This window comes from Ranitomeya imitator, chromosome 5, assembly GCF_032444005.1.
Source record: "Ranitomeya imitator isolate aRanImi1 chromosome 5, aRanImi1.pri, whole genome shotgun sequence".
In the NCBI taxonomy this organism is placed as follows: Eukaryota; Metazoa; Chordata; class Amphibia; order Anura; family Dendrobatidae; genus Ranitomeya; species Ranitomeya imitator.
Genome location: NC_091286.1, coordinates 679627720 through 679640910, shown reverse-complemented (window position 1 = coordinate 679640910; position 13191 = coordinate 679627720). Strand labels below are relative to the sequence as shown.

The following is a 13191-nucleotide window of genomic DNA, read 5'->3' as shown; positions in this document are numbered from 1 at the left end:
TCATATGTACAAGAATATAACTACTATAATGCTGCTCCTAGGTACAAGAATAGAACTACTATAATACTACCCTCTAGGTACAAGAATATAACTACAATAATACTGCTCCTATGTACAAGAATATAACTACTATAATGCTGCTCATATGTACAAGAATATAACTACTATAATGCTGCTCCTAGGTACAAGAATAGAACTACTATAATACTACCCTCTATGTACAAGAATATAACTACAATAATACTGCTCCTATGTACAAGAATATAACTACTATAATACTGCTCCTCTGTACAAGAATATAACTACTATAATACTGCTCCTAGGTACAAGAATATAACTACTATAATACTGCCCCTATGTACAAGAATATAACTACTATAATACTGCCCCCTATGTACAAGAATATAACTACTATCATACTGTCCCTATGTACAAGAATATAACTACTATAATACTGCTCCTGTGTATAAGAATATAACTACAATATTACTTCTTTTATGTACAAGAATATAACTACTATAATACTGCCTATATGTGTTGTGAATTCTGTGGCTGAATTCACTCCTGTGGTCACAAGTGGTACTGCAGCTTCTGAGCTTCCTCCCTCAGGTGTTCTGGTGAGCTCGTTGGCTGCTTTGTTATTTTACTCCACCTGATTCTGTCTTCCTTGCTCCTTGTCAATGTTCCAGTGTTGGACATGAGCTTCTGGATCTTTCCTGTGGCCTGCTGCTCTGCTTAGATAAGTGCTTCTTTGCTTTTGTTGCTACTTTTTCTGTCCAGCTTGTCTATTCGTTTTTGCTGGAAGCTCTGAGACGCAAAGGGTGCACCGCCGTGCCGTTAGTTCGGCACGGTGGGTCTTTTTGCCCCTTTGCGTGGTTTTTTGCTTTAGGGTTTTTTGTAGACTGCAAAGTTCTCTTTGCTATCCTCGCTCTATCTAGAATATCGGGACTCACTTTGCTGAATCTATTTCATTCCTACGTTTGTATTTTCATCTTGCTAACAGTCATTATATGTGGGGGGCTGCCTTTTTCTTTGGGGTATTTCTCTGAGGCAAGTCAGGCTTGTTTTTCTATCTTCAGGCTAGTCAGCTCCTCAGGCTGTGCCGAGTTGCATAGGTAGTGACAGGCGCAATCCACAGCTGCCTTTAGTTGTGTTTAGGATAGGTTCAGGTATTGCGGTCTACAGAGATTCCACGTCTCAGAGCTCGTTCTATTGTTTTTGGGTTATTGTCAGATCACTTTATGTGCTCTGATTGCTGGCACACTGTGTCACTGGATTGCCTACATAACATATATGTACAAGAATATAACTACTATGATACTGCCTCCTATGTACCTCATTCTTCTGGTAATCCTATTCAACAGGTTTTGATTATTATTTCTTTTTTGCGCGGCGACCCTCAGGACTGGGCATTTTCTCTTGCGCCAGGAGACCCTGCATTGAGTAATGTCAATGCGCTTTTCCTGGCGCTCGGATTGCTTTACGATGAGCCTAATTCAGTGGATCAGGCTGAGAAAAATTTGCTGGCTTTGTGCCAGGGTCAGGATGATATAGAAGTGTATTGTCAGAAATTTAGGAAGTGGTCAGTACTTACTCTGTGGAATGAATCTGCGCTGGCAGCTTTGTTCAGAAAGGGTCTGTCTGAGGCTCTTAAGGATGTCATGGTGGGTTTTCCTATGCCTGCTGGTTTGAATGAGTCTATGTCTTTGGCCATTCAGATCGGTCGACGCTTGCGCGAGCGTAAATCTGTGCACCATTTGGCGGTATTGTCTAAGATTAAACCTGAGCCTATGCAGTGCGATAGGACTATGACCAGAGTTGAACGGCAAGAACACAGACGTCTGAATGGTCTGTGTTTCTACTGTGGTGATTCCACTCATGCTATCTCTGATTGTCCTAAGCGCACTAAGCGGTTCGATAGGTCTGCCGTCATTGGTACTGTACAATCCAAATTCCTTCTGTCCATTACCTTGATATGCTCTTTGTCATCGTATTCTGTCATGGCGTTTGTGGATTCAGGCGCTGCCCTGAATCTGATGGATTTGGATTATGCTAAACGTTGTGGGTTTTTCTTGGAGCCTTTGCGGTGTCCTATTCCGTTGAGAGGAATTGATGCTACACCTTTGGCCAAGAATAAACCTCAGTACTGGACCCAGCTGACCATGTGCATGGCTCCTGCACATCAGGAAGTTATTCGCTTTCTGGTGCTACATAATCTGCATGATGTGGTCGTGTTGGGGTTGCCATGGCTGCAAACCCATAATCCAGTATTGGATTGGAACTCTATGTCGGTGTCCAGCTGGGGTTGTCAGGGGGTACATGGTGATGTTCCATTTTTGTCTATTTCGTCATCCACTCCTTCTGAGGTCCCAGAGTTCTTGTCTGATTATCAGGATGTATTTGAAGAGCCCAAGTCCGATGCCCTACCTCCGCATAGGGATTGTGATTGTGCTATCAATTTGATTCCTGGTAGTAAATTCCCTAAAGGTCGATTATTTAATTTATCCGTGCCTGAACACGCCGCTATGCGCAGTTATGTGAAGGAATCCCTGGAGAAGGGACATATTCGCCCATCGTCATCACCATTAGGAGCAGGGTTCTTTTTTGTAGCCAAGAAGGATGGTTCGCTGAGACCTTGTATAGATTACCGCCTTCTTAATAAGATCACTGTTAAATTTCAGTATCCCTTGCCATTGTTATCTGACTTGTTTGCTCGGATTAAGGGGGCTAGTTGGTTCACTAAGATAGATCTTCGTGGTGCGTATAATCTGGTGAGAATCAGGCAAGGAGATGAATGGAAAACTGAATTTAATACGCCCGAGGGTCATTTTGAGTATCTAGTGATGCCGTTCGGACTTGCCAATGCTCATCTGTGTTTCAGTCTTTTATGCATGACATCTTCCGTGAGTATCTGGATAAATTCTTGATTGTTTACTTGGATGACATTTTGATCTTCTCAGATGATTGGGACTCTCATGTGAAGCAAGTCAGAATGGTTTTCCAGGTACTGCGTGCTAATTCTTTGTTTGTGAAGGGATCAAAGTGTCTCTTCGGTGTGCAGAAAGTTTCATTTTTGGGGTTCATCTTTTCCCCTTCTACTATCGAGATGGATCCGGTTAAGGTCCAAGCCATCCAGGATTGGACTCAGCCGACATCTCTGAAAAGTCTGCAAAAATTCCTGGGCTTTGCTAATTTTTATCGTCGTTTCATCTGTAATTTTTCTAGCATTGCCAAACCATTGACCGATTTGACCAAGAAGGGTGCTGATTTGGTTAATTGGTCTTCTGCTGCTGTGGAAGCTTTTCAGGAGTTGAAGCATCGTTTTTGTTCTGCCCCTGTGTTGTGTCAACCAGATGTTTCTCTTCCGTTCCAGTCGAGGTTGATGCTTCTGAAATTGGAGCAGGGGCGGTTTTGTCACAGAGAGGTTCTGGTTGCTCAGTGTTTAAACCATGTGCTTTCTTTTCCAGGAAGTTTTCGGCTGCTGAGCGTAATTATGATGTGGGCAACCGAGAGTTGCTGGCCATGAAGTGGGCATTCGAGGAATGGCGTCATTGGCTTGAAGGAGCTAAGCATCGTGTGGTGGTATTGACTGATCATAAGAACCTTACTTCTCTTGAGTCTGCCAAGCGCTTGAATCATAGACAGGCCCGTTGGTCGTTATTTTTTGCCCGCTTCGATTTTGTGATTTCGTACCTTCCGGGCTCTAAAAATGTGAAGGCGGATGCTCTGTCTAGGAGTTTTGTGCCCGACTCTCCGGGTTCATCTGAGCCGGCGAGTATCCTCAAGGAAGGAGTCATTGTGTCTGCCATCTCCCCTGATTTGCGGCGAGTGTTGCAAAAATTTCAGGCGAATAAACCTGATCGTTGTCTGGCGGAGAAACTGTTTGTCCCTGATAGGTGGACTACTAAAGTTATCTCTGAACTTCATTGTTCGGTGTTGGCTGGTCATCCTGGAATATTTGGTACCAGAGAGTTAGTGGCTAGATCCTTCTGGTGGCCATCTCTGTCACGGGATGTACGTACTTTTGTGCAGTCCTGTGGGATTTGTGCTAGGGCTAAGCCCTGCTGTTCACGTGCCAGTGGGTTGCTTTTGCCCTTGCCGGTCCCAAAGAGGCCTTGGACACATATTTCGATGGATTTCATTTCTGACCTTCCCGTTTCTCAAAAGATGTCAGTCATTTGGGTGGTCTGTGATCGCTTTTCTAAAATGGTCCATCTGGTGCCCTTGGTTAAATTGCCTTCCTCCTCTGATTTGGTGCCTTTGTTCTTCCAGCATGTGGTTCGTTTACATGGCATTCCAGAGAACATCGTTTCTGACAGAGGTTCCCAGTTTGTTTCGAGGTTTTGGCGAGCCTTTTGTGCTAGGATGGGCATTGATTTGTCTTTTTCCTCGGCTTTCCACCCTCAGACAAATGGCCAAACCGAACGAACCAATCAGACCTTGGAAACATATCTGAGATGTTTTCTTTCTGCAGACCAGGATGATTGGGTGTCCTTTTTGCCGTTGGCTGAGTTCGCCCTTAATAATCGGGCCAGCTCGGCTACCTTGGTCTCCCAATATTTCTGCAATTCTGGGTTCCATCCTCGTTTCTCTTCAGGACAGGTTGAGTCTTCGGACTGTCCTGGTGTGGATTCTGTGGTGGACAGGTTGCAGCAGATCTGGACTCAGGTAGTGGACAATTTGACCTTGTCCCAGGAGAAGGCTCAACTTTTCGCTAATCGCAGACGCCGTGTGGGTCCCCGACTTCGTGTTGGGGATCTGGTTTGGTTATCTTCTCGTCATATTCCTATGAAGGTTTCCTCTCCTAAATTTAAACCTCGTTTTATTGGTCCGTATAGGATTTCTGAGATTCTCAATCCAGTGTCTTTTCGTCTGACCCTCCCAGACTCCTTTTCCATACATAATGTATTCCATAGGTCGTTGTTGCGGAGATACGTGGCACCTATGGTTCCATCTGTTGAGCCTCCTGCCCCGGTTTTGGTGGAGGGGGAATTGGAGTATATTGTGGAGAAAATTTTGGATTCTCGTGTTTCTAGACGGAAACTCCAGTATCTGGTTAAATGAAAGGGTTATGCTCAGGAAGATAATTCCTGGGTTTTTGCCTCTGATGTCCATGCTCCAGATCTTGTTCGTGCCTTTCATGTGGCTCATCCTGGTCGGCCTGGGGGCTCTGGTGAGGGTTCGGTGACCCCTCCTCAAGGGGGGGGTACTGTTGTGAATTCTGTGGCTGAATTCACTCCTGTGGTCACAAGTGGTACTGCAGCTTCTGAGCTTCCTCCCTCAGGTGTTCTGGTGAGCTCGTTGGCTGCTTTGTTATTTAACTCCACCTGATTCTGTCTTCCTTGCTCCTTGTCAATGTTCCAGTGTTGGACCTGAGCTTCTGGATCTTTCCTGTGGCCTGCTGCTCTGCTTAGATAAGTGCTTCTTTGCTTTTGTTGCTACTTTTTCTGTCCAGCTTGTCTATTCGTTTTTGCTGGAAGCTCTGAGACGCAAAGGGTGCACCGCCGTGCCGTTAGTTCGGCGCGGTGGGTCTTTTTGCCCCCTTTGCGTGGTTTTTTGCTTTAGGGTTTTTTGTAGACTGCAAAGTTCTCTTTGCTATCCTCACTCTATCTAGAATATCGGGCCTCACTTTGCTGAATCTATTTCATTCCTACGTTTGTCTTTTCATCTTGCTAACAGTCATTATATGTGGGGGGCTGCCTTTTCCTTTGGGGTATTTCTCTGAGGCAAGTCAGGCTTGTTTTTCTATCTTCAGGCTAGTCAGCTCCTCAGGCTGTGCCGCGTTGCATAGGTAGTGACAGGCGCAATCCACAGCTGCCTTTAGTTGTGTTTAGGATAGGTTCAGGTATTGCGGTCTACAGAGATTCCACGTCTCAGAGCTCGTTCTATTGTTTTTGGGTTATTGTCAGATCACTTTATGTGCTCTGATTGCTGGCACACTGTGTCACTGGATTGCCTACATAACATATATGTACAAGAATATAACTACTATGATACTGCCTCCTATGTACAAGAATATAATTACTATAATACTGCTCCTATGTACAAGAATATAACTGCTATAATGCTTCTTTTATGTACAAGAATATAACTACTATAATACTGCCCCTATGTACAATAATATGACTACTATAATACTGCTCCTATGTACAAGAATATAACTGCTTTAATACTGCTCCCATGTACAAGAAAAAAACTACTACAATACTGCCTCTGTGTAGAAGAATATTACTACTATGATACTGCATCCTATGTACAAGAATATAAATACTATAATACTGCCCCTATGTACAAGAATATAACTACTATAAAACTGCCCCTATGTGCAAGAATATAGCTACTATAATACTGCCCCTATGTACAAGAATATAATTTCTATAATACTGCTACTTTGTACATGAATATAATTACTATAATGCTGCCCCTATGTACAAGAATATAACTACTATAATACTGCCTCCTATGTTCAAGAATATAACTACTATAATACTGCTCCTGTGTACAAGAATATAACTAGTATAATACTGCCCCTATATACAAGAATATAACTACTATAATACTGCTCCTATGTACAAGAATATAACTACTATAATACAGCTCCTATATACAAGAATATAACTACTATAATACTGCCCATATGTACAAGAATATAACTACTATAATACTGCCTCTATGTACAAGAATATAACTACTATAATACTGCCTCTATGTGCAAGAATATAACTACTTTAATACTGCCACTTTCTACAAGAATATAACTACTATAATACCGCCTCTATGTACAAGAATATAACTACTATAATACTGCCTCTATGTACAAGAATATAACTACTATAATACTGCCTCTATGTGCAAGAATATAACTACTATAATACTGCTCCTATGTACAAGAATATAACTACTATAATACTGCCACTTTCTACAAGAATATAACTACTATAATACCGCCCCTATGTACAAGAATATAACTACTATAATGCTGCTCATATGTACAAGAATATAACTACTATAATGCTGCTCCTAGGTACAAGAATCGAACTACTATAATACTACCCTCTATGTACAAGAATATAACTACAATAATACTGCTCCTATGTACAAGAATATAACTACTATAATACTGCCCCCTATGTACAGGAATATAACTACTATAATACTGCCCCTATGTACAAGAATACAACTACTATAATACTGCCCCTATGTACAAGAATATAACTACTATAATACTGCTCCTATGTACAAGAATATAACTACTATAATACTGCTCCTGTGTACAAGAATATAACTACTATAATACTGCCCCTATGTACAAGACTATAACTACTATAATACTGCCCCTGTGTACAAGAATATAACTACTATAATACTGCCCCTATGTACAAGACTATAACTACTATAATACTGCCCCTATGTACAAGAATATAACTACTATAATACTGCTCCTATGTACAAGAATATAACTACTATAATACTGCCCCCTATGTACAAGAATATAACTACTATTATACTGCCCCTATGTACAAGAATATAACTACTATAATACTGCCCCTATGTACAAGAATATAACTACTATAATACTGCCCCTATGTACAAGAGTATAGCTACTATAATACTGCCCCTATGTACAAGAATATAACTACTATAATACTGCTCCCTATGTACAAGAATATAACTACTATAATACTGCTCCCTATGTACAAGAATATAACTACTATAATACTGCTCCTATGTGTAAGAATATAACTACTATAATACTGCCCCTATGTACAAGAATATAACTACTATAATACTGCCCCTATGTACAAGAATATAACTACTATAATACTGCCCTTATGTGCAAGAATATAACTACTATAATACTGCCCCTATGTACAAGAATATAACTACTATAATACTGCCCCTATGTACAAGAATATAACTACTATAATACTGCCCTTATGTACAAGAATATAACTACTATAATACTGCTCCCTATGTACAAGAATATAACTACTATAATACTGCCCTTATGTACAAGAATATAACTACTATAATACTGCTCCCTATGTACAAGAATATAACTACTATAATACTGCTCCTATGTACAAGAATATAACTACTATAATACTGCCCCCTATGTACAAGAATATAACTACTATTATACTGCCCCTATGTACAAGAATATAACTACTATAATACTGCCCCTATGTACAAGAATATAACTACTATAATACTGCCCCTATGTACAAGAGTATAGCTACTATAATACTGCCCCTATGTACAAGAATATAACTACTATAATACTGCTCCCTATGTACAAGAATATAACTACTATAATACTGCTCCCTATGTACAAGAATATAACTACTATAATACTGCTCCTATGTGTAAGAATATAACTACTATAATACTGCCCCTATGTACAAGAATATAACTACTATAATACTGCCCCTATGTACAAGAATATAACTACTATAATACTGCCCTTATGTGCAAGAATATAACTACTATAATACTGCCCCTATGTACAAGAATATAACTACTATAATACTGCCCCTATGTACAAGAATATAACTACTATAATACTGCCCTTATGTACAAGAATATAACTACTATAATACTGCTCCCTATGTACAAGAATATAACTACTATAATACTGCCCTTATGTACAAGAATATAACTACTATAATACTGCTCCCTATGTACAAGAATATAACTACTATAATACTGCTCCCTATGTACAAGAATATAACTACTATAATACTGCTCCTATGTGCAAGAATATAACTACTATAATACTGCCCTTTTGTAGAAGAATATAACTACTATAATACTGCCCCTATGTACAAGAATATAACTACTATAATACTGCCCCTGTGTACAAGAATATAACTACTATAATACTGCCCCTATGTACAAGACTATAACTACTATAATACTGCCCCTATGTACAAGAATATAACTACTATAATACTGCCCCCTATGTACAAGAATATAACTACTATAATACTGCCCCTATGTACAAGAATATAACTACTATAATACTGCCCCTATGTACAAGAGTATAGCTACTATAATACTGCCCCTATGTACAAGAATATAACTACTATAATACTGCCCCCTATGTACAAGAATATAACTACTATAATACTGCTCCCTATGTACAAGAATATAACTACTATAATACTGCCCTTATGTACAAGAATATAACTACTATAATACTGCTCCCTATGTACAAGAATATAACTACTATAATACTGCCCCTATGTACAAGAATATAACTACTATAATACTGCTCCTATGTGCAAGAATATAACTACTATAATACTGCCCCTATGTACAAGAATATAACTACTATAATACTGCCCCTATGTACAAGAATATAACTACTATAATACTGCTCCCTATGTACAAGAATATAACTACTATAATACTGCCCCTATGTACAAGAATATGACTACTATAATACTGCCCTTATGTACAAGAATATAACTACTATAATACTGCCCCTATGTACAAGAATATAACTACTATAATACTGCCCCTATGTACAAGAATATAACTACTATAATACTGCCCCTATGTACAAGAATATAACTACTATAATACTGCTCCCTATGTACAAGAATATAACTACTATAATACTGCCCCTATGTACAAGAATATGACTACTATAATACTGCCCTTATGTACAAGAATATAACTACTATAATACTGCCCCTATGTACAAGAATATATCTACTATAATACTGCTCCCTATGTACAAGAATATAACTACTAAAAACAGTGAAATCATGAATCATATATGGTCTTTGTTTTTTTTACAGGTGCCAGTTGCAACTTTATTGTTAATATTTTGGGATCTGGATTTCACGAAGGTTCTTTGGAATTGGATATAATGGTAAATCAGACTCACTGTCGTGTTACTGAGGCTAATACATCCAGTATAATATGCTGCATTGAGGCTCCTCTGCCACTAGGGGAGCACCGAGTCTATGTTCATGTGAAAAATCAAGGTTTTGCGATTAATGGAAATGGGAGTAATGTCCTTCTACACGTCGCTCCTAAACTTTCTGCTGTTGTTCCATCGGTCATTCCACAAACCGGTGAGTTTAAAAAATTGCAATTTTTGCACTATCCCTGAAAGCTGATTTTTTTTTTTTTTTAATGTGGAGGTGATTACAGATTTTATACTGTGTTTTAATATCTTTTGACTGATTTATCCTATTGGCATTTTCAGAATTGCATGTAAATGATTGCACTTAATATTTCGACCACTGGGTGGTGCTGTAAAGAATAGCACGACACTACTTTCAAGCAAAGTGGCAGCTTTCTATTGACAGCACTCCAGGTGGTCAGGAGTGGTACTGCAGTGGGAACTTTATTAAAAAAAAATAATTATTTTTTTTTGCTACAATTTAATGTGTTTTTTTCTGTCATTTTTATTATTTAGGAGGTCATCTGGTAACTTTGACTGGTGTCCGTTTGGATGGTACAACAGCTGTAGCTTTTGGGTCTCATATGTGTCCAATTCTTACAAGTAATTCCACTACAATCAGATGTGAAGCACCGCCGCTGGTACGTCCATGAAAAATAATACAAATTATTAATAAAGTGTTATTTGCAAAGACACAAAACATCTCCCCTTTTTCCTCTGTACTATTCCTGAGGGCCGATCCCAATCTCCTTTATAATAAGGATTGTCTATTTTTTCCAGCTCGACAATGTATCCATGAAGAACGTCAGCATTAATATTGGGCAGCGATGGATCACTTTCTCAGACTGCATCTTGTACAATTCTTCCTTAAATCCAGTTATTATATCCATCAGTCCGAACACGAGCAGCACAGCAGGTAAAAGAAACAATTATTAAATATGATCTCATTAATATGCATGATCTCATTAGTATTCATAAGACTATTTGCATAGATTCTTAAATGAAGATAGAACATGGCACTGAATAATTGGCTGGAGAAAAAAAATAACTATAACATTAAATACTGTATCAAGATATAAATTGCTGAGCCTCCCTTCCTTACCTCTTATTATGTATTAATAATTAGTAATTATAAGCACATTTTTTACTGTTGCAGAATTAAAAAAAAAAAGGGGGCTGGCTTTGCCCCATTCTAGTAAGTGATATTTGGTATTGCACACTATTGCCATTTAGTTGCAATACCTGATGCGTCCTGTAGACAAGAGTGGCACTGTTTTTTGAGGAACAAGACGCCATTTTTTCTACGCATGGACAATCCCTTTAAATCTTGTGATCTCTTCAAGATTCAGGTCCAGAGTCTAAGGTTGCACCATTGGTTCTGAGTGAGTCCAGAACCAATTTTTTTGGCTCTGCTCTTGCCCTTTTCGCAGGTTTTTCCACCTCTACGGCCATTTTCCTTCCACCCAATTTTTGCCTCCTCAACATATCATTCCCTTGAAATTTTCTGGAATCGTTGATTTCGAAAATGACTTTTTGACTCGCCTTGCAAAATGTTGTCCTCCATCTATAGCATATGGCTAAGATGGTAATGAACACCCCCTTTAAGAGATGGTTAATTGGCTCATACTAAAAGCACCTTCCTAATAAAACACTATTTTTTTGCTTCTTCTATCAGGTGATCAACTCGTTTTCATCAACCTGTCAAATTTTAACAAGGTTTCCCATGCAAAAATGGTGGTGAAACTAGACATGGCAACAATTGGGAAAGTAAACGCAACATCCGATGGGATAGAAGTGATGCTGCCCCCACGACCTCCCGGAATTTATAACGTGTCTGTTATAATGAATGGGATCTCGCTTTCAGCTAATGGGTAGATATATCATTAAATTGTCTATTAGTCGAGTCTTAGTTTGCGTCCCTCACCAGGTTATTTCCATTTACTTATTGGATCTTAGCATTGTGCTTAGTGGTATAAAACGTTGACTGGAGGCATTTGAGTGCTGAGTGTAAATCTGAGCAGGTCAACTTCATGGACATTCAAAATGGTTCAGTGGTGGGTATTTTTTAGTTAAAATCTAGCTAGGTCATCTTCAAGGCCATATGTGATCTAATCATTGTGCTTAGTAGTATTAAGCATTGACGTGAGTGATGTGTTTAAATCTGAGCAGAACATCTCCATGGATGTGGAGTTTAAATACGGCGGCTCAGTGGTGGACATTGTCGACGTAAAATCCATCTACAAAAAAACAAAGAATTGAGCTGAAGGTTGCAAACGGACATCTTGTAGGAGCATGTTCACACTCTGGCCACTTCACAGACAACAATCAAAGGTTTTGTTTTAAGATCTAACTAGGTCATCTTCATTTGTACATGGGATGTGAGCATCGTGCTTAGTATCATGAGGCTTCAGCTTGAAACATTTGAGTTCTGCGTTTCATTTTGACTAGGACATCTCCATGGACTCGCGGAGTTTGAAAATGGTGGCTCAACAGTAAAGAGTTGATTTAAAATCTAACTTGGTCATCTTCATGGGCACATGTTGACTTAGTGGTTAGAGGATATGACCTGACGTGCTACAGTCCTGGTTTCATATCTATCCCGGATATAAACTTGTTGCTTAGTGGTTAGTTGGGTTGACTTGAAGAACTTGAGTCCTGGTTTTGAGGGTGCGTTTAGGGATTGACTTGAATTATTAAAATTCTGTAGACATGTGGTCTCAGAGAATGGTGACTTAGTGGTTAGCGTTGTGGACCTAAAGCTATGGAGTTGTGGATTGAAATCTTAGCTAGATTTCTTCATGAACATACAGGGTCTGGGCATAGTGACTTGTTGATTAGAGTGTTGGGTCACTTCAAACATTTGATTTCTGGGTTTAGGGCAAGTCCATCGTCTCGTAGTGTCTCAGCACAGTGATTCAATGGTTAGAAGGCTTCACTCGAAGCATTGGATCTGGAACCAGGACTTCTCCATGCATGGACAAGTGGCGTTTGCTCAGGGGTTAGTAGGGTAGACTTGGAGGACATCAAATTGAACCACATCAACTCCATGTGGTGTTTTTTTTCAAACCAGCTCGGTGGTTTGCATTCTTGGACCAAATGAAGACAACATTTTGAGTATTTTAACATCTAACATAGGGTTCCAAGCATAATTGTTGACTTAATTGTCTCTCGTTCCATGGCAAGTGGTCGATTGGTGGCTTTATTATAGGTTTTGAAATGACTCCTATGAAAATTTGCATGTACTTAAGTGGGTTTTGAAAAGTTATTAGCTTTCT

General features: G+C 39.3%; 1 protein-coding gene across 1 annotated transcript in view; it reads left to right on the top strand.

The window, feature by feature from the left end:
• PKHD1 (PKHD1 ciliary IPT domain containing fibrocystin/polyductin) overlaps positions 1-13191 on the top strand; it is a 918515-nt gene that overhangs the window by 77006 nt on the left and 828318 nt on the right. Inside the window, exons 26-29 of the mRNA XM_069726855.1 lie at positions 9807-10085; positions 10433-10557; positions 10697-10832; positions 11592-11787. Of these exons, the coding sequence (XP_069582956.1) occupies positions 9807-10085; positions 10433-10557; positions 10697-10832; positions 11592-11787 (736 nt within the window). The remainder of the gene's footprint in view (positions 1-9806; positions 10086-10432; positions 10558-10696; positions 10833-11591; positions 11788-13191) is intronic.